The sequence below is a fragment of the Cnephaeus nilssonii genome, assembly GCF_951640355.1.
Source record: "Cnephaeus nilssonii genome assembly, chromosome: 12".
NCBI lineage: Eukaryota > Metazoa > Chordata > Mammalia > Chiroptera > Vespertilionidae > Cnephaeus > Cnephaeus nilssonii.
The window spans coordinates 10760074-10785878 of NC_137083.1; the positions used below are offsets into that span (position 1 = coordinate 10760074).

Below are 25805 nucleotides of genomic sequence, written 5' to 3' on the forward strand. Positions count from 1 at the left end.
AAGGGAATCCCACGTTAGTAAATCTGTTGGCAAATGAGGCTCATTAATAGATAAATACTTCACCGCTTCCTTTAGGGCGGATACACAGTGCGCCCTGATTAAGGAAAGGAAGCCGGGAGACCTTGACTTTATTCGAACCACATGGTTCCAGTTTGCAGTGGCCTTCTGGCTGCCGTTGGAAACGCCGCTGCGCCGGCCCCGTCCGAATCGGAGGTTAAGCCAGCCCACTGCCCGCGGGACCTGGGCGGGAGGAGACGCGGGCAAAGAGTCGATTTACCCAACGCAGAGGCTTGCCCCCGGGGCCACTTTGGGGTGCGCGGGGTGCAGGGACCCTCCCTGGGCGGGGTCAGCGGGCAGAGAGGACCCGCAGGCTTGGTCCAGGGTTCGGTCGCGCCCTGTCGGCCCCGCGCAGCCTCTGCAGGCCCGGCGTCCAGGGTGGCGGCGGTCTGAAGGGCCCCGCGGAGCCTGGGGTCCTGTCCCCGCAGGGCGCGCCGGGCCGGCCACGCGCGGGCAGGTCCGTGGGCTGCTCGCCGGAGCCCTCTCCCCTTCCATTCTAGGCGGCCGCGGGCCCCGCGGAGCAGGACCACCTGTGAGGGCTGCGGAGATTGGCGGAGGCGGTCATGTGGGCGGTCACGTGCTGCGGCGAGCTCAGTCCAAAAGAAAATGGGGTTTGGTGTAAATCTGGGGGTGTAATGTTATCATATATCACGCTACCTCGTAAAACCGACACTGAAAGCTGCCGGACAACAAATCACAGGTCAAAATTATGAGTTCTTCGTATTATGTGAACGCGCTTTTTAGCAAATATACGGCGGGGGCTTCTCTGTTCCAAAATGCCGAGCCTACTTCGTGCTCCTTTGCGCCCAACTCGCAGAGGAGCGGCTACGGGGCGGGCGCCGGCGCCTTCGCGTCCACCGTGCCGGGCTTGTACAATGTCAACAGCCCCCTGTACCAGAGCCCCTTCGCGTCCGGCTACGGCCTGGGCGCCGACGCCTACGGCAACCTGCCCTGCGCCTCCTACGACCAAAACATCCCCGGGCTCTGCGGTGACCTCGCCAAAGGCGCCTGCGACAAGGTGGACGAAGGCGCGCTGCACGGCGCGGCCGAGGCCAATTTCCGCATCTACCCCTGGATGCGGTCTTCAGGTAGGCGCAGCCGCGGGCGGGCCGCCGGCCGGGCGGCGGGGAGCCGGGAGCGCGGGGCTGGAGCGAGCGGGGCTGGGAGCCTGGCGGCTGCGGGCGGGCGGGCGGCCCCCTGACTTCTGGCGGCGCTGCCTTTCTGGTTTTAATTAGAGTCGAGGCGCCATAGCGTGGAGAGCCCGTAGCATTGTATGTAAATGAGGCTCATAAAACTTTTTATGGCCCAATTAATGGGTTCAATCCTCGTAAATTTATTTAACTCCGTTTGCCTTGGAATTTTAACGTTAAGTTTGTTTGTTCGCCGCCGTTCTCTCTCTTTCTCCCTCCCTCGCCCTTCTCTCCCTCCCTCCTCCTTTTCCTTTCCGCCCGGTTTTTCTTTCTCCAAACCTGGGAGAGCCTAACCCTTCAGGGCCCCGCACAAGCCCCCGTGCCAGGGGCCGTTCAAAGGCTGGGCTGGAGGGCTGGAGCGGGGACAGAGGGTCGGGGTGACCTAGGAAGGTGCCGGAATGGGGGCGCGGGCTGCTAGGGGCGCAGGGGGCCCCTGGAGTGTGGGCTGCCCAGGGTCGCCTACTGGCCTAGCCTAGCCAGCCAGCCAGGGAAGCGGCCCCACTGGTCTTTGAATGGCCAAAGCGGGGCGTCTCCCACTTGCCCACACTCTATATTTACAATTTCCCTTTGTCAGGGGGAAGCGGGACATTGTGGAAGCCTAGCCGGCTGGAAAGCGCGGTTGTAAAGTTGGGACTCTGCGCCTTCCCTCCTCAGGGAGCTGCCTGCGCGTCTGGCACGGCGATTGGGGGTCTTCCCCTCTCCGTCTCGCTCCTCCCCCAGCTCGGAGCGGGGCGCGGGGCAGAGGGGAGCACGCCCTGGGTCCGGGCCCGGGAGGAAGGGCCGAGCTCTGCGACGGTGGCCTGATGAATGCACCGTCCTGACTCTGGTCCCATCCGCTTGTCTGTCCCTGTGTCCGTGTGTCCACACCTCTGCTTGCAGGGCCTGATAGGAAGCGGGGCCGCCAGACCTACACGCGCTACCAGACGCTGGAGCTGGAGAAGGAGTTCCACTTCAACCGCTACCTGACCCGGCGCCGCCGCATCGAGATCGCCCACGCGCTCTGCCTCACCGAGCGCCAGATCAAGATCTGGTTCCAGAACCGCCGCATGAAGTGGAAGAAAGAGCATAAGGACGAAGGGCCGGCGCCTGCTGCAGCCCCCGAGGGGCCCGTGCCCGAAGCAGCAGCCACGGCCACCGCAGCAGACAAGGCCGAAGAGGAGGAGGAGGAGGAGGAAGATGAGGATGAAGAGGAGGAGGAGTGAGGGGCCCAGCAGGGCCCTGGGCTGCACCAGACAGTCCGGAAAGCGTCTTTAGAGACTCGTCGATTTTATTTACAAAAGTTGACAAATAAAAAGAAAATGTAAAAAAAAAAAAAAACCCAGTCCCCAACCTGTACCCCACCTACCCCATTATCCACTCCAATTCCCAACTTTTTTGGACAGCAGCTGCCTAGACTGGGTCCCTTTTGGGGGGTCCCCTCTGCCTCAGAGGCCCCCCAGCAGACACCCCCCTCATCCCTAGGCCGGCTGGCTCTGCGCTGGCATGGCTGAAATACTACCTAGCACAGGCCTCCGAGAGAGGCACCCCAAACTACCTATGGGCCCAGCCCAGTGGACCTCCACTCCCAGGAAGCCCAGAGTGTCCCAACACTGGCAGACACCCAGCACCTCCCTATAGGCCAAGGACCTGACTCTCAATACTACCTACTTGTCCCAAACTACCTATTTTGTGCTCGCTGGCTCGCCTGCTACCTAGTGCCGGCCCCTCCCAGGCCAGGCCCCTGCTGCTTGTGGCTGGCAGCCTTTGGGGTCCCTGAGGCTGTGCTGAGAAGGTGCTGGGGTCGGGGGACCAGGGCATTGGCTTCTATTTAAATTGAAAAATAATATATTTATTCCAAAGCATTCTAAGTGCTGCAACCTAGAATCCCTCTTTTCTGGCCTGGATATTCCAAGTTCAGGCCCGTCACCCCCCCACTTCTGGAGGGGAGCATTCCCGAGCTAGCTGCAGGTTGCTGAGTTAGCTGCTGCTTAGTAGGACTGCAGAGATGCTCCCCGCCTCCCCGCCCCTGTGTCCTACTGCCCAGCCGTGTTGAATATGTACACCCTGACTTTTCCTACAATAGCAAATACTGTATATTTGAACAAGATTTTTTTTGTCATTTATATGGTCTTGGAGCTCATTTGTAAGGCAATGTCTTGACTTGGGAAGGATGTGTTCATGGGGTGACCTTGTAGCATGGTGTGTTGTCTTGAGCTAACTCTGTAGCAGGTGGGGAGAGCCGATGCCCTCCCCAGTGCCCTTCATCTCCGTGTTGTCCTGCGTCCCCCTCATCCCTCTCAGCTCTCGCCTCGGGTTCCAGGAACAGGAAGGTATGCTTTCCGTCTTGCCCAGCTAACTGTGTTTTATGTAACAGAAAAATAAAGATGCTTGATGACAAAGAAATGTGGACTGCTTTATCTGGGGAGGGAGGCTGGGGGAGAGGGTCATTATGGCCAGAGAGCAAGCCCTGGCTCTGTGCGTGTCCAAAGGGGCTTTAGGGAAGCAAAAGTGGAAGGACAAACAGGGTCCAAGTGTTGGGTGTCCGTGAATTGGTGTGTACGCGTGTCGAGTTCCTTTTTGTGTGGGTTTGTATAGGTATGTGTGTAGCTCTTTTTGTATATGAATTTCTGCGTACGTCTGTGTGTATTTTTATGTCCACAATTGTATGTATCTCTGTGTCTGTAATTGAGTGAACGTGTTTCTGTGTGTGAATAATTGCGTGTATTTCTGTGTCCCTAACTGAGTGTATGCGTTTCTGTGTGCCCCCAGTTGTATATGTGAATTTCTCTGGGAGAAGATTTTTGTCTGGTTTGTGTGTGTGCCCACAAACATCTTCCAGATACCTTGAAAACGGAATCTTCTATAGGTACATTCTAGTCTATGAGCCTTCCTAAAAACCCTCATAAATTCCAAGAGCGAATCCAAAATCCAAAATCCAAAATCCGCTCTTTCCTCTAAGGCTGTGGGGAGGGCTTGCAGAGGGGTATCACCCTGCGACTGATCCCGAGAATTTTCCATGAGCCCTGAACCTGGCGCTAGGAGGTGGAATTCAGGGTCCCCGGCCCGCATTCAGGCTAAGCGAGGGTTGCTCAGAGCCCAGCAGTGCGGCCCAGAAGGGGCAGGGGCAGGGGCAGGGCCCGCACACCCGCTGCTAGCCTGGGCGGGGGCGCCTGGGTGCGGGGAAGGATGAGGAGCTGGGGAAGGGGCGAGGGGCGGTGGGGACCGCAGAGAAGAGCGTGAGCTGGGGGGTGGGCGAGGACCTCGACTCCAGGCTCCTGCCTGGGCTGGGCCCCCCTTCTTACTGCTCTTTGAATAAAACCTGGCTCAACTGGGTCTGTAAAACCTGCGGCCCCAAGTCGGGGCGGCTTCGGTGGTAAGATGGCGCCGGTGTAAGAGCTGCCTCCTCTTAGAGATGGGGAAAGGGTCATAAATCCGTTGTTGTTTATGAAAATTTACAACTTTGCAATACAACTTTATGAGTTGTTCGGCCCTTCCATTGGCCGTTGTCGGTCATGTGGATGGGAACCGTGAACATGAACTTTTTTATAATTTCCCTTGCGAGAATAGAGCTGCATTCTTGTGCTCCGCTCCGTCCTGCCTGCTTCGGAGCTCTGCCTTCCAGCCGGCTCGGCTGCGCTTTGTCCGGCGATGGCGAGCGAGGCGAGGCCCCGGGCCGGCCGGGCCCGGCCCTCCCCGCCGGAGGTGGGGTGCGCCCGGCTCCCGGCGCCGCGGCGGCCTCTGCAACTCGCAACCTGGCTAATTTCCTGCGTCCTCTGGCACCAGGAAGGAGGGCGATTCGTCTCCCCGGGCTGCCCCAGCGACAGCTGTCAGAGGGGCAGGAGCTTCTGGGAGCCGCCATCTGAAGGTGAGACATGTGGGGAGACAGGAGCAAAGGTGGTGAGATGGCAGCCAGCGCAGGCGGCGAGGGCGAGGGCACCCAGGCTGGCTTTGGAGAGGGGCATACTACCCGCCACCCACCCTCACCCGTTCACATTCGGCCCCTCACACACGACACGACAGCTCCCCACCACACACACACACACACACACACACACACACACACACACACACACACGCTCGCGCTCCCTTCCTCCTCTCTCTGGCTCCCGGTGGCAGGGGATGCCCGCCTTTCGCCCGTGGCACCGCGCCCTGGCACGGGCGCACCAGCCCCAGCTCCCTCCTCTGCCCCAACGACCTGGCCTAGCCCCAGAGGATGTGGCCCTGCACCCTGCGCTCCCTCCCCCGCCCCGCCTCTCGGGTTTTTTTTTTTGTGTGTGTGTGTTTTTTTTTTCCTTTTTTTCATTCATGACCCAATTGGTTCGGTTGATTCCCCAACGACTGGGGACAGTTCCCGACCTGGAAAGGTGGGATGAGATGAGGGCCAAGTGCCCTTGTGGACTGGCGTCTTAGATCAGCACAGCACCTTCTGCTCCCGGGGGTTTGGTTTGTGGAGAGAAAGGGGGAATGAGGGGGGTGGAGGATAAGCAAACAACTTACTAATGCGGCCAGAGTCCTCGGCTGATGGACTGCTCCCCTCCACGCGGTGTTCCGATGAGAGAGGTGTCAGGAGCGCAGGGAGAGGGGAGAGGTGCGCGGATGGGATTCTGTGTTGGAGGAGAGGACGGGGTTAATGTCTGGGTGCTGCTTGGCGGGAAGTTTCGGTGGAGTGATGTTGTTGCGAGGGGCAGGGGCCCCTCCGCTAAGGTTGAAAGGAGGACGCAAACCGAGTCTGGGCGATAGGGGGACCCCCACCCACCGACCTCGGCGCCGCCGGGCCGGCGACCACGGGCCCACCTTCGGGAAGCGGGGAGGGGACTGTGGAGCCTCCCGGGTGGAGGCGCGGAGGGAGCCGCGGGGTTCGCTGTACGTTGCGCGGATGCACAGGCCCGATCGCGGTTCGGTCGGGGTGCCTTTTGGCCGGATTTGCCCCGAGAGCTTCCCGGGGCAGCAACCAGAACCCGCCCTGAGGCTCTGGGCTCCAGTTCTTTTTGTTTTTGGTGTAGGCTGTTGATGTTTTCCCATCTTAAGAGACTACCTTGGTGTGCGTTAGATATCGGAGAAGGGCCGTGGAGGCTCGGGGCGCCCGCGGGCACGGTGGGTGCACTCGGGGCGCACTCGGGGAGGATAAAGCGGCGCATTTGCATCGCAGGGCCGCGGGCGGCCTGACTGCGGCTGCCGCGGGCCCATTATTTATTGCGCCCGCGCCCGGGCGGCTCGCTGCTGCCACGCTGTGGCCGTCGCCGGGACCGACGCCGCCGCAGCCCCGCGTCGTGCAGCCTGGCGCGAGGAGCGCTCGGGCCCCTCAGAGATTCCCAAGCAGGCCGTGGAGAGGGGGGCGAGGGAGGACTTAAGGGGCGGTCTCCCAGGGCCTGACTGGCCGGGAACCTCCCCCGTCTTGGCCACCTGACAGGAGCTGGACGCCCGACTAGACTCGGGTCCCCCTCCCCCCAGCACCATGGAGACTGGTTGCACAGGCCGCCTGGCACGTCATGGCTGCTTCTGTCCAAACTGCGCGTCCTAAGGCGCCCTGGGGGGCGCACGCTGGTTTGGGGAGCTCAGCGCTTTGGGATTTTGAAATCACAGAGACCACTGGTAGCCTGAGGCCTGCGGGCCTGGCTGACCCCGAGGAGGACTGGCTATGGCAAGGAAGGCGGGCTCTGGGTCCAGGCGAGAGCCCCTGACAGGCACAGGCCGCACCTGTGTGCTGTGGGCTCTAGCCTGGGCTGGAGATCGGGGTGGAGGAGGTGGCCTTCAAGGTCCCCCCACGCCGGCAGGCCGTCCTCCAGGCTGGCCGAGGTCAAGGAGCTCAGTGGGCAGCCCAGGGAAAGGGCGGATTGTGGGGCCCTGCTCGCCATCCTGTCCCCCTTGAAGAGCAGCTGAAAGGTAAGTGGACTTTCTGTGTGGCTTTGACCGAGAAGAGAGCCCTGGTGGCCATTCTCACCATCCCAGTAAAGGCTCCCTCCACCGCCTGGAGCTCCTATTCTTGCCTGAGTGTCTCTCTCTCTCTCTCTCTCTCTCTCTCTCTATATATATATATATATATATATAGTCACTGGTTGGAGAAATATATTTGGGCGGCTGCCAACATGATTTGTACCAGCCTTGGCTAACATGTGGAGATTTTAGTTTAATATATTTTTTCATCTTAGTGCCTATAGAAAGTAGAAATATAATGTTTTGTTTTGTTTTTTTTGGCTCTTAGCTGAGAAATCAAATTCTCTTGTTGGCTGGGAGCATTATTAGATTGAGAATCCAGGTCAAACCATAACAAATAATAATAAGAGTAGTAAACTGCCACCAGCCCCAACATTGTGTGGGACCTAGAGGAATGAAGCAGAATTAGAAATGTAATCATTTATCAACATCTCCAAACGGTGTGGTTTTTTTTTTTAAAATCTTACATAATACCTTGCTTGAAATCACTGTCCTCTGGTGGTCTTGTTTAAGAAACAATAATTCAAACATGATTTTCTTGGAACATAGCTTTAAAAAAGAATTCCCTTAAAAATTCTGGACTCTTGAGTTTTTATTTTGTCAATCGAATCCTTTCCCTGAAGAAATGCAAGGGAAATGTAAATTTCTATCCTGTCCTGCCAGGCCCTTATTTGTATATGCAAAGGAGAAAGTTCCCCAGCTTGGATTGACTGGGGCGCACACAACCAGAAGGCTTCTGGGCACAGCCCCCAGAGGTGGGCAACAGCCGCTTTCAGGGGTGCACGCTAGGCTCTGTGCACCTCACTAACCTGAGCCTAGTATTTTTCCCCCATTTTTTTTCCCTTTGGGGGAAGTAAGGCCAGAGGGGAAAAAATTAAAAAGCAAGGAAGAGATTAAGAAAATCGTTTCCAGATTCCTAAGGGGCATCACCACCCCCAAGTACTGAACCCCCTTCTCTGCATTTGCCAGAGTTTTACAGAGCTTATAATCACCCTCTGGGAATTCAACCAAATCATATAAATAGTCTTTCTTCAATCTCCACAGAATTGAGGATTTTAAAGCTAATTCAAGGGGGTTTTACAAGCCCCCAAAATACAGTCGTAAAAATGCCATTGGGAAAAAATCACATTTTACAAAATGAGATTGATCCCTGCGTTGTAAAAGTCAACTTTCTCCAGGGCACACCTCTCAGGCAGCGAGCGCAGCTCGGACAGGCTTTTCTTGTCCTGTTTGGGGAAGGCCAGGCCTGGGGCTGCCGTGAAAGCAATTCAGACGGTTTCCTTGAGCTCCCCAGACAGCTTGTCCCCGTTCTGGAGCGACTGTCCCGGGCAGGCCCCAGACCAGTCCCAGGAAAGAGGACACACCCCAGGACAGTGTGGGCACCCCAGACACCAAGCACATCCATTATCCCGCAGCCTTGGGCCTAGGCGAGCTGCCCTCTAAGAGCGACCGGGCCAGGCACCCTGGGTCACCGAACCTGGGGAATGAGGACGGAGGTTCCCCGGCTGGATCTGTCTCAGGTCTGAGCAGTCCAGGTGGCGGAGGGCATTCCCTGGGCTCTGGCGAGGGGAGCAGGTCCCGCGGGCCGGCGGCTGCCGAGCTCAGTTTCAAGGCCACTGCTCCGTGGGTCCCTTTCTGGTAGGAACCAGTGGTTTCTGGCCTCTCGGTTCCCGGGTTCAAAGGCGGAACGGGGCCGCCCAGGTTGTGGGGTGCTTTGAGGCTAGGCAGTCGCTGGCCTTTAGAGGGGAGGGAGTCGGGGGCTCCAAGAAGACGTGTTGTATGCGGGAGGAGGGGCCGGCGGGTAAGAGACCACCTTTGGCGGCGTCCCGGTCGGCTCCAGGTGAGCCTCCCGCCCTCCGCGGCTGCAGGCCCGAGCCCTGGCCTGGAGTGGGAAGGGGAGGAGGAGGGGGTGCAGTGATTCCTCGGGCGCAGGGGTGCGGAGCTCGGAGCTCGGGCCTGGTTTCTCAGAGCCCGTCTCCAGCTCGGGACCCGCACCCCAGGGCAGGGGAGTGCAGGGGGAGGGGCAGACTCCACCCCGGCCGGGAGGGCAGGCCGCGGAGAGCTGAGCCACCCCCGTCACCGCCCCTCCGGGCGCGGGGCTGTCAGGTTTCCTGTTTTGGAGAGAAAAACCAGCAAAATCCAACAAGGCAAAAGGGGAGGAGGAGAGAGCGGGCCTGGCGGGGCCTGGCGGGGCCTGGGCGCCCCGACCCCGGCCCGAGGGCCGTGCCCGCCGCTGGCGCTGGGGCCGGGAGCCGGGCCGGCCGGCTGTGCGCGCCCATCAATCTGCCGGCGGGCGGCGGGCGGGCGGGCTGGGGGCTGTTTGTAACTTTGCTGCCTCGGTCGCCGCGGTCCCCGGGGAGCGGGCTCCGGCGCTCGCTCCCATTGGCCGCCGCCGCGTCAGCTGGTGCGATTTGCTGCTGTCGCTTTTGGCGTTCGGCCATCCAGAAACAAACCAGTTCGATGACTACTAATAGTTATAGCCAGATGTACTAATACACAACAAATCACAGTCCTGCGGAGGGGCGCGCAAATGAGTTCCTATTTTGTGAATCCCACTTTCCCCGGGAGCCTGCCCAGCGGCCAGGACTCCTTCCTGGGCCAGCTGCCCCTCTACCCGGCCGGCTATGACGCGCTGAGGCCCTTCCCGGCCTCGTACGGGGCGTCGAGCCTCCCGGACAAGACGTACACCTCACCTTGTTTCTACCAACAGTCCAACTCGGTCCTGGCCTGCAACCGGGCGTCCTATGAGTACGGGGCCTCGTGTTTCTATTCTGATAAGGACCTCAGTGGCGCCTCGCCCTCGGGCAGTGGCAAGCAGAGGGGCCCCGGGGACTACCTGCACTTTTCTCCCGAGCAGCAGTACAAATCCGACAGCAGCAGCGTGCCGGGCAAAGCCCTCCATGATGAAGGCACCGACCGGAAGTACACGAGTCCTGTTTACCCCTGGATGCAGCGGATGAACTCCTGTGCGGGTAAGACATTTCCCTGCAGCACCCTCCCCCCTAGAGAGTGGAGGGAGAGGGGGAAGGAGGCAGGGACGGAAGGAAGGAAGGAAGGAAGGAAGGAAGGAAGGAAGGAAGGAAGGAAGGAAGGAAGGAAGGAAGGAGGAAAGAATGAACAAAGTTTCTTTAGCTTTAAGAAAAAGAGATTAAAAAAAAAAACCAACCCATTCCCAATGGAGCAATCAAGCTGAGGCAGAGTGAAGGCAGGGCACTAGTGTCCATGTAAAGTGACACCTTAGAGGAGTGTGTGTGTGGGTGGGGTGGGGGGGGGGTCATTGCTATGTGAACCCCAAGACAGGGCAAACTAAAGAGAGAGCCAGGCTGGGTGGGAGGGAGCTCCTGCCTACACTGCACCCTGGTAGCACCCTGCTCAGATTCCCAAGCCCAGGTGGCCTTCTGCACCCATCACTGGCCAACCCCCTCTCCTTTCTGCCCTTCATACCCTCATATAGAAAGAGGCCCTTATTTAGCCTCTTCCAGGGTTACCCCAAAGCCTTGGAGGGCCACATCCCCAGCTGCAGTATTTCCTCTCTCTCTCCTCCCTCTCCTCCTCCCACTTCCACTCAACTGCTCACTTACAGCCAACTTCTGCCTCCTTCTAAGACCCTGCCCGCATTTCAGTCACCCAGCTTGGAGGGGGCCCCCACCCACGGGCCCCTTTGGCACCAGAACAAATAGCCCATCACAGTCCTACATTTCCAGGAACCCCAGAGGCCCCTCGCTCCATCTCCTTGCCCCTCGTTTCCAAAAACTCCACAGGGAATCCTCAGAGCAGGACAGTGCCTAATGCGGATTTTAAAACTTAGAGTGTTTTGCTTTAACATCCACTGGTTGTTGTTGTTTTTTTTTTTTTTTCTTCAAGGAAGCTTTGCATTTCTCAGATGGGGCCATACAATTTGGGGGAATTTGCAAAGATCTGAGAAGGCTGACCATTCTTAACTTCCCAGAAAGCACGTTGAGTGCTTCACCAGCCATCCTGGGCTGCCTGGCCACAGTAACATCTTCACAGACATCCATATGTGGATGCAGTGTGTCTACCCTGCTCATGGGGTTCCACACCCCCACTCCCAGACACACACACACTGCACTCGCACAAAACACGACCTAGGTACCCCAAATTAAGAATGCCCGTTATATTCTTTTGCTTGTAATTTTTTTTGTATTGAGCAGGTTTTTTTAAAAAAACAATAACTTCCCACCCCAAGTCATTTCGGGTGGCAAACATCTCGCTTGGTATGAAATAATCTTCTCCCATCAGAAGGCTTTTGGCCCAAGACAGTGGCAGAGGTTAGAGTGCAGGCGGGTGGGTTCCAGCCCAGAGGCTTGGGGTGCGGGGTTGACTGGCTCAGCTGCCCCGATCCGGGCTCACGGGCGCCTGGTCCTTTCTGCCCGCAGGTGCTGTGTACGGGAGTCACGGGCGCCGCGGCCGCCAGACCTACACGCGCTACCAGACGCTGGAGCTGGAGAAGGAGTTCCACTTCAACCGCTACCTGACCCGGCGCCGCCGCATCGAGATCGCCAACGCGCTCTGCCTCACCGAGCGCCAGATCAAGATCTGGTTCCAGAACCGCCGCATGAAGTGGAAAAAGGAAAATAAGCTCATCAATTCCACACAGCCCAGCGGGGAGGAAGCCGAGGCAAAAGCGGGCGAGTAGGCGCCTGGGCAGGGACCAGGCCAGCGGCGCAACCTCCCTCGGCTTTGCTCCCTTGCCTTCGCCTGCTCCCCAACCTTTCTCCCTGCCTGCTACCATCTGGGGGGCTTACGCAGCTTCAGGGGAGCCCGGAGCTTTGCAAACGCCTGAGCATTTATTTCTTACAAAAAAAAAAGGCAACAACATAAAATAACCAACAACACACACACACAGCCAATCCCAGCGGCGGAGCGGGGCGCACTGCACACACAACCCCGCTCTCCAAGGCTGCCCCAGCCCGCTCCGGATCCCAGCGCGCGCCCCAAATTCGTCCCCGGCTCTTGTGTAGCGCCTCTGCACGCCTCTGGCACGGGACTCGGGGTTGCTGGAGAGGAAAGAACCCCGGGACCCACCCTCTTTTGGTGTCTGGGCATTTTGGCCCCGGTCCCTCGCCACCAAGTCCCGGAGGGCACCACCAAATCGACTCTGGCCACTGCAAAGAGGGGACCTAAAGGTTGGGGCCCCGGCACTGCGGTGGCCTCCCAGGCTGCCCCCAGACAGGAAGAAGCTGCAGGAACAAAGGCCCCCCTCCCCCCAGAGAGTCTAGCCTCTCTGCCCCGCACAACCGTCCGTGGAAGAGAAGCCGCCTCCGCCGAGCCCAGCCAACCTGAGCGCGGGTGGAACTACAGCCCGCGAGCGGCCGGGCTCCCGAAGGCTCCGGACTCGGGAATGCAGCTCCTCGCCTCCGACAGTGCCCACCGCGCTTTCGGGACCCGAGGAGGGGGCCCAGGGCCGTGGCAGCGGCAAGAATCATGGTTTCCAGCCTGCCAGGGGCGTCTGCGACGCAGGGCCTCCAGCGGGGAAACCCTCCCTTGCCTTTCAGCTGTGTTGGTGGTTTACTTTCATCTTTCAGAACCAGGAAAATAACTACCGGGGATACTAGGCACTGTCTCGAAATGCTTCCATTAGCGCCCTCAATTTACTCCTGGAGGTCTAAGCAAAGCCCTAATAACGCGGCCCATAAATTGCCAGCCCCCAAGCAGCCCCTGTAGCTGCGGGGAGCCTCGGCCCACTCACTGGGTTCACCTAGAACCCCTCCGACTTGGGGCCCGACTGGCTCCGGGAGAAAGACCCAGTGGTGAAGATTCTCCAGGCTGGATCCTTACAGCAAAGCAAATAGCAAGCTAATGACACGAAAAACCAAATTTACATGAAAGGAAAATCGAATCTGGTTGTAAAAGTGTGTGGAATGTGACCTCGCCTCGGAGAAGCACTACACAAAAGCTATCTTTAATAGACGCCTGTCATTTAAGAGCGGCTGGGATACGGTCCCTCCTGCACTCGCAAAAACAGAGCCGTAATTGTAGCTACTGCCGAGGGCAGGATTTATTCCTCCAATTGGCTAAATGGCTTCCCCCCCACTCCCCCGAAGGTGATATCTGTATTTTCAAATTTCAGAGCTGCCGGCATGACGGGCAGAACCGACCCCAACCTCGGCATAAAAATAAGAGGGGCTGCACAGCGGGGAAATAAAGTTGTTGTAAATAAAATCCAAGTCACCATCTCCCCCCAGTCCTCTGCATCCTCGCCGGGCACGCGATCGGCAGCTGACGGCCTCACAATTGGTACATCCTAATGGAACTGCGAGGGAAATGCAATAATTTTGCCATAATGGGCTGTAACCTCAATTCGACCCCGGCCCTTGCAGCCCCGGGTCGGAAGCGGAGCGATGAGCCCTGCCTCCAGCGGGTGGCGCTCGAGTCCGACTGAACGGCGGTGGCGGGCGGCGGGCACGCGCCTGGGGCGCGCGCTCCACCCCTCTCGCCTCCACCCAACTCCCCCATTAGTGCACGAGTTTACCTCTAGAGGTCATCAGGCAGGATTTACGACTGGACAACAAAAGCACGTGATTCGAAGTCGTACCCCATATTTGGGTGCCTACGTAGGAGGGAACCAAGTACATGTCCCAGTCATTTCCATAATTCATCATAAATTGTGCAAGGGTGCTATAGACGCACAAACGACCGCGAGCCACAAATCAAGCACACATATCAAAAAACAAATGAGCTCTTATTTTGTAAACTCATTTTGCGGTCGCTATCCAAATGGCCCGGACTACCAGTTGCATAATTATGGAGATCATAGTTCCGTGAGCGAGCAATTCAGGGACTCGGCGAGCATGCACTCCGGCAGGTACGGCTACGGCTACAATGGCATGGATCTCAGCGTCGGCCGCTCGGGCTCCGGCCACTTTGGCTCCGGGGAACGCGCCCGCAGCTACGCGGCCGGCGCCAGCGCGGCGCCCGCCGAGCCCAGGTACAGCCAGCCGGCCACGTCCACGCACTCGCCTCCGCCCGACCCGCTGCCCTGCTCCGCCGTGGCCCCTTCGCCCGGCAGCGACAGCCACCACGGCGGGAAAAACTCCCTGGGCAACTCCAGCGGCGCCTCGGCCAACGCCGGCAGCACCCACATCAGCAGCAGAGAGGGGGTTGGCACGGCGTCCGGAGCCGAGGAGGACGCCCCCGCCAGCAGCGAGCAGGCGAGCGCGCAGAGCGAGCCGAGCCCGGCGCCGCCCGCCCAACCCCAGATCTACCCTTGGATGCGCAAGCTACACATAAGTCATGGTAAAGCCAGCCTTTTTCTAAACCCACGCGGCCGCGGGGGCGCGGCTCCCGTCTCCCTCTCTCCTTTACCGCCCTCTCTCCCCGCTCTCTCCCCTGGTCTCGCCTCTCCCAGCCCCGTGGAGCCTCTCCCCGCCGGTCTCCTTCCCTGCCTTCCTCCATCCTCCTCCTCTTCTTCGCAGCGCCCTGCGTTCTCAGGGTGGGGGTGGGGGTAAGGGGAGCCGCTGGATAGGCAAGTTTAGACGTTGAAAGAGGGGGGAAAGGAGAAAACCCATGTCGAACCCCAGCGCCCCGGAACGCGCTCCCGGGTCAGGCCAGCCAAGCAGGGCGCAGAGGTGGAGGATGGCAGTCGGGGCTGTGAATCGGGCTTGTCAGGGCGGATAATTTATGAGGAGGGCTACGCTGGGGGAAACGGCGTTACTAATGAGAGTCCCCCGAAAAGGGGCTTGGGGGGAATAACCCCTGCGAGAGCCGGCGGGACTCTGAAGTTTGGGGGCAGGAGGAAGAGCAGGAAAGGAAAGGGAAGAAAAAGAAAGCAGGCGCCCCAAGCGTGCAGGCTGGAACAGGCGGCGGCTCTCGGGGCTGGAACTTGCAGGGAGAGTGATCTAGAGGCCACTTGGGCGCTCAGAAAAGGGCCCTGCTTGGGTGGGTGGCTGGGCGGCAGCCTGGAAGGACTGTGCCCTCGCCTCGGGGCACCAGGGCAGGGCCAGAGGGTAGGAGAGGGCTGGGGGGAGAGCGAGGGATCCTCAGGGGCGCAGCTCCAGCCTCAGATGGCCTGATTGTTCCCAGAGTCCAAATCGTATTGTTTTCTCTCTAGAAAGGAAGAGGGAAGGAAATTGGGGGGGGGGGGGGCGAAGAGGGAGGACTTGTTGAGCTTTTTCTCTCCTGTTCCCTGCTCAGGACCCTGGCTCGTCCAGCTGGCGGGCTTTGGGGGCCAGGGGCTGAGGAGTTGGTGGCTAAACCGCTGACTTTTCTGTTGCAGACAACATAGGCGGCCCGGAAGGCAAAAGGGCCCGGACGGCCTACACGCGCTACCAGACCCTGGAGCTGGAGAAGGAGTTCCACTTCAATCGCTACCTGACCCGCCGAAGGAGGATTGAGATAGCACATGCTCTTTGCCTCTCCGAGAGACAAATTAAAATCTGGTTCCAAAACCGGAGAATGAAGTGGAAAAAAGATAATAAGCTGAAAAGCATGAGCATGGCGGCGGCGGGAGGGGCCTTCCGCCCCTGAGTATTTGAGCGTTTAAAGTACTGAGCAGTATTAGCGGAGCCCGCGTAGTGTCAGTACTAAGGTGACTTTCTGAAACTCCCTTGTGTTCCTTCTGTGAAGAAGCCCTGTTCTCGTTGCCCTAATTCATCTTTTAATCATGAGCCTGTTTATTGCCATTAGAGCGCCTGTATAAGTAGATCTGCTTTCTGTTCATCTCTTTGTCCTGAATGGCTTTGTCTTGAAAAAAAAATAGATGTTTTAACTTATTTATATGAAGCAAGCTGTGTTACTTGAAGTAACTATAACAAAAAAGAAAAGCGAAAAAAAACACACAAAAAAGTCCCCCTTCGACCTCGTTTAGTGCCAATGTTGTGTGTTGCACTCCAGTTGTTTAACTGTGCATGTGAGTGGAAGTGTTCCTGTCTCAATAGCTCCAAGCTGTTAAAGATATTTTTATTCAAACTACCTATATTCCTTGTGTAATTAATGCTGTTGTAGAGGTGACTTGATGAGACACAACTTAACTTGTTTGACGTGTAGTGACTAGTGACTCTGTGACGAAAACTGTGACTCCGAGCGGTGTGTCCCTGCGTGCCTTTGTAGGACCCTTTGCACGAACTCTGGAAGTGGCTCTTATAAGCGCAGCTTCAGTGATGTATGTTTTTGTGAACAAAGTTACAAATATTGTCCAAGTCTGGCTGTTTAAGCAAACTGTGATCAGCTTTTTTTTTTTTTTTTTGTATTTGTTTTTAAGGAAAAAATACTGACTGGAAACAAAAAAATAAACTTTCTATTGTAAGTTCTCTTGGTCTGGTTTGTGCCAAATAGTGAGCGGCTCTTTCTGCTCTCCTGTCTGTCTGTCCAGTCCTGGAGGCGGGTGAGTCTGAGGCTACCTGAGCAGCCTGCCTGTGCCAGGAGACCTCAGACCGACACCCTAACCCACAGCCTTCCTAACTCTGACCTTTCGGAAAGTTCAGGACAGAAGGTGGAAAGCTGTAGGTGTTCCCAGAGCGTGAGTCCAACCTGCCCATCTCTGAGGAAACCAAGTAAACTTGCTGGGTGCAAAAGAGAGGAAGAGAGAGAAAGGAGGGAAAGCCCAGGGCTTTGTTAGCGGCCCAGGGGCCCACACAGATGCTGCCTGTTTCTAAGGCCATTCTGGGCCTCCACCTGAAGAGACTGCTATGCCAAGCTGTGGCCCCCAAACCCGCTGCCTCTAACCCACCCAGGCACCCCTTCCCACACCTCACCCTGAACCCAGTTGGCTTCTTTCGCTACAATTAATTTGCTACAAATGGAAGGTACTTACCCCATCCTAGCTCGATTGGGAAACTCCTCAGGGCAGCTAAAGCGCAACTAGAGATTTGCACATTTACCGACTGCTTACACTGATGCCGTCTTTCCTTTTAAAAGTTATAAAACAGTAAACTTTATAAGCCCCAGTTCCGGCTATATGACATTTGGGTGCCAAATGAATAGGGTTTTGTCTATGAATTAGATCGTAAAATCATCCATAGCACAGACAGATCGGCTCACTGGCTATAAAACGTCACGTGGGGCCATTAAAGTAAGTTTTATGGTTTTGGGGAGTTGACATCCAACATTATATACCACATAACATATAATCTCACTGACGCTGGACTCCATTTGACTCTTTTGCAGGCTACGTGTGCCGCCTGGTCATTCAAATTGTCAATTTTAGGTCCAGAAGTGTCCAAACCACAAGTTCTCAAAACTCTCTGAAAAAATGGCTCCCTCCGAATTAAGGTAAGCTGGCCTCCTGAGCACTTGCGAGTTTATTTGTACTCTGAAAACTTTCTTCCTGGATTTCTCTCTCTCTCTCGCTTTCTCTGTCTCTGGGTCAGTAACTCTGAGATTGCCCCCGAATTCAAAAGTGAGGAGTGGGGGGGGGGGCGCCAACTTGCCCTCTGCGCCCCAGCAGCGCCAGGAGCCTGCTCTGCGGGCCACACGGTGCGCGGCCTGGGCCGGCCTCTGGCTGCTGCGCCGCGGCGGCTGCTCACTTCCGCCGCTCGCCCTGCAAAAAAAGATGATTTTTGTGCGCGGATGGGCCTGGGTGTGGGTTCTTGGCGGGGCCGCCCCCATCCCGGGCTGGCGGGTCCTGGCGCTTGGGGGGTCGCGGAGCCCCGGGGTGGGGGCTGGGAGGCAGTGGGGCGCGCTCGGGCGCCAGGGCCGCGCTGAGCTGGGGAGTTTGAAAGAAAGGCCCAGGCCGGGCCCTGCCGAGGCGGACTCTGGCGGGATTCCTGGTGGGGCTGTGGCAATATGTCTTCGCGGGGCCTGGGTCATTTGGCAGCACTGAATGGAGGCGGCCGCCTTCGGGCCGGGTCTCAGGCTGGCTCCAGAGAGCCCGAGGGGGGCAGAGGGCGGCGGGGCGCGGGCCGCACCTCCAGGCTGGGCCCCTGGGTTGGACGCTGGGGACCCCCGGGTCCCCACCTGGGGGGAGGCTCCCCACCCCCTCCCCCGCCCCCGGGCCCAGGCCCTGAACCTTGCCGGCCTGCACGTTCTTTTTATTTCGGTGGGACTGTTCTCACCCGCCTGTGAGTCTGAAGCAATAAACTTTATGGCCGGATTTAACTTTAGTCTTTGAATCCCCAGGCTAAATGAAAGGGGTTACGGCGCTTTCTTTTCTCCCGCCTTGCCTTTCTTTTCACTCTCTTTCCTCTTTCTCTCCTCTTTTGTAGAATTTAAAACATCCATGCGCAGGGCCCTCAAAAGGCAACGTAGGCATCCCCGCCACCCTTTAGATAACTCTAAAGACAGAGAAACGTACTCCCCCTCAACATACAGGGGGAATTCTTCCAAACTGTGCCCTAAAGTTTGGGGGGAAATCGAGGTGTCTTCAACGCCCAACTTAAAAGTCCCCAGGGCCATTAGGTTGTTTTCCCTGACACGTCATAAAGGGTAGTTGAGGGAAGAAATTGGTCGTTTGTCAGTAGGAGATTTCCGCCTTTCTTTTGTTAGCTGCTCTTTCTGTTTGATCCCAGGAAATTTACATAATCTATGATTTCCAAAACAGTCCCCAATATTGCACCAACGGGTGAAGTAAGGTGAAATAAATTTTTCCTGGGTACAATTCCAGCTTGGCCTCAGCCACCCCTCTGGCCCTCACCCCCCACATTCTTCAGGGGCAGAGCGGTGGCTGGGGATGCTGGGCCCTGTCCTGAGGTATTTCTCTGGGTGGGTACCCACATGGGACCTTGCGGATTTCCCCCATCCCGGCTGAGGAATGAAGCCAAATTCTCCAACTTAGAAATGAAACAAACAAGCAAAACATGGGATCTTCTGTCTCCAAATGCTTTTCTCCTTGTGAACTGGGTAGCTTTCTGCAAGTGCCCATTGGCAAAGATGTTTCCTAAGTGCTCAAAGTGAAAAAACTTAAAGTGTAGGTTTGGAATTTCAACATGCTTTATTGTGCACAGGCCTCTCCTACCCAACCTTAGTCCAACAGATGTTCCCAAAGACAGAGGTCCAAAGCGCGAAACCTGGGAAGTTTTTCTGAAAGATCGAAACCCTCCTCCAAGTCCCACCTCTCTTGAACAGTGAGTGGCAAGGAAGCCCCCTGAGGTCCCTTTTTGTGCCCCGTGAACGTGTGAACAGTGTCAGTGCTCAGGAAAACGTGTCTACACCTTGGTGGGGACCAGGATAGAAACTCTCCTTGGGTTCTCTTCTTTATTTTAAGCGTCTGTAAGAATCCTGGAGTCTTTGTTTCGCTGCTCCGAGTCTTGGGTTCTTTATTGGGAAATACTGGGTGAAGGTTTTATTTTGGTTGCTCATTTGGTGATCTTGCTTGAGTGGTTTCTTGATGACTAAAATTAGTAGCAGGAAAAAAGAGTGGTAGGGCTGCTGGCAGATTCATGTGAGTAACTTGCGTGGAGGAAGTGGCCACACCACCTCCGCGGCCACATCCCACCCTGGGGGGTGGAAATGGGCAGAAAGGCTGCTGGACCCATAGCCAGCATCACACGACAGAGAGAAACTTTCCCATGATTTACAAGGCTCAGAGGCTATAAATTGTCAGCTTGCTTATTTCTGTCTGCTGTAATCTTCATAAAACTTTAGAGTTTAAGGAGCAGGCCAACTCACATGGAGTTAAATGACTTTAAAAACAACACACACACACACAGCATCCAGGCAGACCTACGAGAGCGTTCCTGGAGGAATTTTTTTCTTTCTTCCTATTTTCACAGGAAGCATAGTAAAGAGGATGGCTGGTTATCTGCTCATTTTTGTAGATAAGTTATTTCTCCTGCGTTCTTTTGGGTTGTTGTTGCAGAGAAACTTCTTTAGAAAATACCTGTCATGGAGAGCTTTCTGAAGACAGGCAGCTTCAGCCGGTGGCAGAGTGTCTGTCTGTGTTCCTTGTCTTGTAAAAGGAGAAGGTGTCCGAAATGTGCAGGGCCCCGTTTGTTTCTACAAGCCGCAGAGACAATATTTCCTGAACTATAAATATAATAGGAAGCTTCTGGTCACACTCACTTAGGGGTTTGTGAGGGTTTCCATGGTCTCATTCCACAACATTATGCCAAGATTCCTTTTCTTCTGCTCTTTCCCTGCTTTATTGTTGGCGGCTCTGGGAGAGCAAGACAGAATTTTCTACCAGAAACGGAGTCATGTTCATTTGTTGAGATGTGAAGAGTATTATAGCCAAACAATTAGTGAGGGGAGAGCAAATTACATCCTTGAAGATGGGCTATTAGAGAGGAAAACAATCCTTTTAGCTTAAAAGATGCCCTTCGAAGCCTCTCCCTGCCTGAGCTTGGGAGTCTGCCTGAGGTTTGCCCACCATGGAGAGTGCAGACCAGAACGGTGTGGCTCTATCCCTTTGGCTTCTAGGGCAGAATTTCTTTCTAGTCAATGACAAAACTATAAATGGGGCTTCCAGACAGGGCTAAGGGGGTCAACGTAGGCTCCCGCCCACACAGGAGTGGGGCGCCTCAGTCCTGGCCATTCAAAGCCCCAGAACTGGAAGATTTGCCTAGGTTGGTTTTGTTTGTTTTTCACAAAGAAAGGTTCCTTCCCCACCACGTCCCCTCCCCACAAACTGGCCTTTTCAATAATAATATTTGTTATGAAGGTTATTGGGTAATTATTGCGATTTTGTGAAGCAGCCCTCGCTAGAGGTGAAGTCTGTCATCACCTAACAAATGACGCCCGCGCAGTTCACTGCCGGGTTAAGTAAATGCAGAGAAGATAAATCTGCACACCCTAGGAATCGCCAGCAGAGCACGCTTTAGTACAAGTTCACAGTCAACTCGCCTGCCTGGGCCAGCTCGCCCAACAATTAGGGCTGCGTCTTTATTTTTAAATAAAGGGGGAAAATGTCTCCAACTTCCATTACCTGCTTTCCCCATCTCCTTTTTTCCTTTTGCTATTTGTGAGGTGCCCCTGCCCTGCTCTCAATTTTCCTTGTAAATGTAATGATGAGTGATTTCAAAATAATCTCTTTCCTATTTTAAGTGCTAACAAAAAGAGGTAGGAGGCTGGCTTGTCAGGAAATACAGTCACAAACACACACACACACACACACAAATCCAGTGCACCCTCTTATTCTAAAAGGCTGAGGCAGAAGTAGGGCTTCCCTGAGATCCTGGGAGGGGGCCTTTCCCTGAAAGAAAAGGCACAGCTTTGTATATCTTTGTGGTTAGTGCGTTGCAACTGCAGGTCAAAAAGTTGAGGGTCAAAAGTTTACGTTGTGCAGCACTCTTAGTCATCTGCCCAGACAGAGTTTGATGTCAATGTTAGAGCTGCGATCTTGACTATCAGCACAAAAGATAAAATGGCTTGGAGTGACGCGTGTATCACGGTATGGACTCCAGGTGAACCCTAGTGGTTGAATGACCTCAATTACGGAGAAAAGGATAGAAAATTCCTCTTTTCAGGAGTAATACATGCTGTATTTCATCTTGAATTATCGCTCCCATTCTGAGGGAATAGCAGCAGGTAAATAGGCTTAGATTACTGAAAAACCAACACCTTAGATTGCTGGAGAACCAGGAGTCTTCGGGTGTGTCACAAAATAAAAAAGCTCAGAAGTCATCAGTGGACCTTTAAGAAATAACGTCGCAAGTTTCCAATGCTCCGTGGTACCTTTCAAAGGCAAGAGAACCGGCAGGAAACTTCCTTTATTTGAAAACAGTGATTTTGATTTGCCATTTCTCTCTTTTTAGTACCCATAATGATCCCTAAAGTGAGAAGAAGGGCAAACACAGGCGTTTCTTGCAAAATGTATTCTTGGCAATTTCCAAACACAGAATGCTTTTTCTGAAATTGCCACCCACTAAACGCCAGGAGTTCTTAGAGCTGGAAAGGGGAGGAAGGAAACGGAGACCCTCCCCCAAAGGGACAGGATTCTTCCCCCCTCCGCCAGTGAGAAAATGCTCATTGGTGCCCTGAAAATGTTCCTGTTGTCGGAAATTTTTCATCACGCTTATTGTTAACCCTACATTGAATGTAAGAGAAAGGCTACCATCTATAAGTGAATAGCCAAACTGTAAAGAATATGCCATTTGAGCAGGAAGGCGAAATCCAGAAATGTCAGAGCACCATGACAGGCTTCTGTTCTCCAGAAAATACTCCTTAAAAACACGTTTGGCATAAAGGCTAAGGAGAGGAGAAGCGAGCTAAGGAGGAAGGGTGGGAGAGTGGGAAAGAAAGGGAACAGTGTGTTAAGGAAGCCAACTGGAACCATGCCTCCTGTGTGAGTTGCATCTGGAGAGCTAAACACTATTTTATGTCTCCTGCACCCACATTAGCTGTAAGTGTCGGTGCCGTTAGAATCTATTTTCTGGGGGACATATTTTCCTTTTCCAGGCATCGATCTTTAAGTAATCATTGAAGGGAAGCAGAGAAGAGAAAGATGAAAAAAATTTTTCTGGGTTTTTCTTTTTTAATGATAAAGATGTTAATTCAACTACTCAGAATGGAGACTCTTGTTAGGCATGTGTAAGATCATCCCCATATATTCTGGTTGATTGGATTTGCTGGTGCCAGGGACCTTCAGTGGTAAATATTTCCCAAACAGTGCCGTAGTGGAAGTAATCACATTGCTTCCACTGTTGGATGTGTAAAGTTTTCACTCTGGCCAAGAGCTTGAAGCCAAATGGGGGTGTGCCAGATGAAAACAAGAAAGGGAACAACTGTGGTGATTGCTGTTACAGCAGTGAACACTTCACCACATCTGGGCCAACGAAATGGAGAAAACTGAAACCCCCGCTATTACTCACCAAGACAATTATGTGTCCCTTTGAGAAAAGCTTGTTATTGTATTATTGGTTAAGAATGTCCCACGCCTTAGAAACATGTCAGATTCAATAATCATAGACACCTCGTAGGCAGTTTTTAAAGTAAAAGAAAAAGGTACCTGAAGAAGTTATTGCTTTTAGAGTGCGTACGTTTTTATTTGGAGGATTTTGATTGTTAGGCCTCTTACACAATCCTGGTGAAAATTTATATATAATGCAAGGAAACATTTCAATCTTTATGCCTGGGTCATGCTCATTGCTGTAAACTACTGCAAGGAAATTACCCCCAAACAATTAATGGTTCAAATGGATGATAAAGTATTGCTTCTCTAAAATCTTGTGCCTAGTGTAGATGGGGTAGAGCCCTCAAATGCCACCATCAGGCATTCTGAAATTCAGCCGTTCCCGCTTGCGCTCCAGAGATGAGCAGTCAGTCTGGGGGACTCTCATTCTAAAGAACAAAGGACAAATACAGTCAATACATTCCATAACGTTTACATTTCCTTTGCTCTCCCCCTCCCCCTTTGGTTTTCCCTGAGAAGGAGTGACCTGGGCAAAGGCCCTGCTCTCTAAAAGACACTGTATAGACCTTTTAGAAGCGCAAAGTCCAAGGCCGAGGTGAACTTCAGGTCAGCGCGTCTAACAAATATGAAAATGTCGGCTGGTGAAGGGCGCGCCTTGTGATTTAACAAAGACTGTCAATGTGTAAGATTAATAAGAAACAAAATGCACACGGTGTCACTGTTCGGTCACTTTGAATCTTGGGACAGGGTTGCATTCAAGAGGGCAGGCTATTCCAAAGATATTCAAAATGATTCAAATCAGATTCAAACTAGGCTGCAAACCCTGCCTTCCTCTCGCCCTCCCTCTCCCTTGGACTCCCTTCGCTCTCCTTCTCCATCTGGGATTCGAGGACATGATGAAAAGTTATTTCATTTAATGGGATTTTAAGAAAGCCTTTGTTGGGAATATGTTATCCCTGCACGTGGAAACGAGCAAATGTGCTTACCAAGAGAAGGATAACGCTTTCACCCTGCTTGGAACTGGAGCCAGTTGGTATGCGAAGATTAGCACACTCCCTCTCTGCTCCATTTCAGAGCACCCCATCTTTTTCTCGGGCGAGATGCTGCTGGTAAACTTCGGTTTATGTATTAATTGAGTTAGTTTCTTTCTGGCTTTACTTTGGTGTCTTGGATCTTATGTAAAGGCAAGAAGTGGTTTTTTTAAAATGTTTTGCAAAAGATTATTTGATTCAGTGGAATGATGCTGTGGCTTGCACAGAGAGATTGTGGAAGGATCAGAAAAGGTACTGAGATTGTTTATTACAGCCATAAATCTTGCAGTAAAATGTCAAAATGTCGGTGTGTGAGATAACACTTGGTGGTCCTGGCTCCGTTTGTGTTTATGATAGGAACCACAAAGACAAGTTACAGGCCTTGGGGGATTCTGTGTAAGCCCATCTTCCTAAAGTAATATAACCACATGAACACAGGCGCAGTTAACTCGTTTAGGCTAACCATATACAAAACAGTGCCCATGCCTTGTTAATACTTTAAAATAGAAACCCGGTAGAAGGTTCTGAGGCTAAACAACATGAATTTTGTGTTTTAGTGTCTGTAAATAACATTACACAAACACGGTTAAGACCCTAGTACTCAAGGCTGATGCCATGAGAGTGACGGCAAAATTTCATTGTCATGTTCCCTCCCCTCCTGCAAGCTTAGAGAGCCCAATTTTGAAAATTATATTATGTATATATTATTCAGGTTATATATTCAGTATATATATATATATATATATATATATATATATATATGTATATATACACACACACACACACACATATATATATATTCTTACTGTAGAGATATTGGTTTAGGCAGCTATCACAGGCTAGATTTCCCCGGGAATCTAGAGAGAACATCTAAAGATTACCTTCCGCATTGATTTCTGTCTGTGGCTCAGATTTCATTAAAAAAAAAAAAAAAAGTCAGGGTGCCCCATGTGATGGACAGCACTCTTCACAGACACACAGCCAATGTGGAAAACCTCTTTGTACCACTTCAGGGTGATTCCAGTTAAAAAGCTAACATGATCCCCCTTTAAACCTCTTTTCCTAAATTAGTTTAAAGATTAGTCCCATATAATAGGCTTTATGTGGCTAAGCATTAAATGACTATCCATCAAATGGATATTCCAGCATTTAGTAACTCATATGAGTAACCGATATAAATGAAGATAGAATTGACATTCCTTTTGAAGTGTCTCCAGGCTTAGGCTATAACTTTCCTTGTCTGCCTTCCAGACTCAGTTGTGAGAAGGCTGTTTATACTGCTCTTTGAAAAATCAAGTAAGATGTACCAGCTGAAAAAAATCCTGGCTGTTACATGCCAATATGAAAGTATTTCAGAAGAGTGGCTATTCTAGCTTGTAGTGCTTTAATCTAGGCTGAAAAGTAGAGGATCTAGGTGTGTCTGTTACCCAGAACAGGAAAGGGAAAGTACACAGCATGAGTAAGGCATCAGTATTTAATTCAAAGATCAACATTAGGTGGAATTAAATAAGTAATTTATTTGTTAATAATGGTGTAATTAGTTTACCCATCAAATTTCAATTACCAAATGGCAGGCAACAGTCTTCTCTCCCCCTTTCCAGAGCTACTATTATCGTTAATATGCTAATTTTCAGCAACGCCGAAATTATAGGCTATCCTGCACATAGAACTTTACCCTGAGATTCAGTCTGAGAGAGCAGCATCCAAAATACAAAACATAATCTTCTTAGCGGGAAAGGACTCGTCGGCAATCAGACTGGGCAAAGGGCACTCTCTCCGTCGCTCGTTTCTGTTTAGGAATTGTTCTGAAATAGGACGTTGTTGGTTTCAAAGCTCAGTTTTGTGGAGGCGCCGCTGCTATCCACCCCC

At 53.5% G+C, this 25805-nt stretch overlaps 3 protein-coding genes across 4 annotated transcripts; all 3 read left to right on the plus strand.

The window, feature by feature from the left end:
- Positions 1-208: 208 nt before the first annotated feature.
- On the plus strand, positions 209-3636 carry HOXA7 (homeobox A7). The gene is made up of 2 exons (XM_079786168.1): positions 209-1145; positions 2127-3636. The coding sequence occupies exons 1-2, from the start codon at positions 767-769 to the stop codon at positions 2447-2449; spliced, it is 702 nt and encodes a 233-aa protein (XP_079642294.1). The 5' UTR covers positions 209-766; the 3' UTR covers positions 2450-3636.
- A 5826-nt stretch (positions 3637-9462) lies between these two features.
- On the plus strand, positions 9463-11817 carry HOXA6 (homeobox A6; the record flags this gene model as incomplete). The annotated part of the gene is made up of 2 exons (XM_079786167.1): positions 9463-10132; positions 11558-11817. Exons 1-2 carry the CDS (start codon positions 9691-9693, stop codon positions 11815-11817), a joined length of 702 nt encoding a protein of 233 aa, XP_079642293.1. The 5' UTR covers positions 9463-9690.
- A 1705-nt stretch (positions 11818-13522) lies between these two features.
- HOXA5 (homeobox A5) lies at positions 13523-17681 on the plus strand (the record flags this gene model as incomplete). 2 transcript variants are annotated; one of them, XR_013814293.1, is made up of 3 exons in its annotated part: positions 13523-14417; positions 15397-15708; positions 17286-17388. XR_013814293.1 is itself a non-coding variant. In XM_079786160.1 (2 exons), the coding sequence occupies 2 exons, from the start codon at positions 13523-13525 to the stop codon at positions 15645-15647; spliced, it is 1146 nt and encodes a 381-aa protein (XP_079642286.1). In that variant the 3' UTR covers positions 15648-17681. The 2 variants fall into 2 exon arrangements, 1 of the variants encoding a protein (XP_079642286.1); XM_079786160.1 differs by having other exon boundaries at positions 15397-17681.
- Positions 17682-25805: the final 8124 nt, after the last annotated feature.

Excerpts from the sequence above, each read along its gene's own strand:
- HOXA7 (XM_079786168.1), top strand. The coding sequence starts at position 767 with ATGAGTTCTTCGTATTATGTGAACGCGCTTTTTAGCAAATATACGGCG. Across the intron at positions 1,146-2,126 it reads CCCCTGGATGCGGTCTTCAG|GGCCTGATAGGAAGCGGGGC; the intron begins GTAGGCGCAGCC and ends CTCTGCTTGCAG.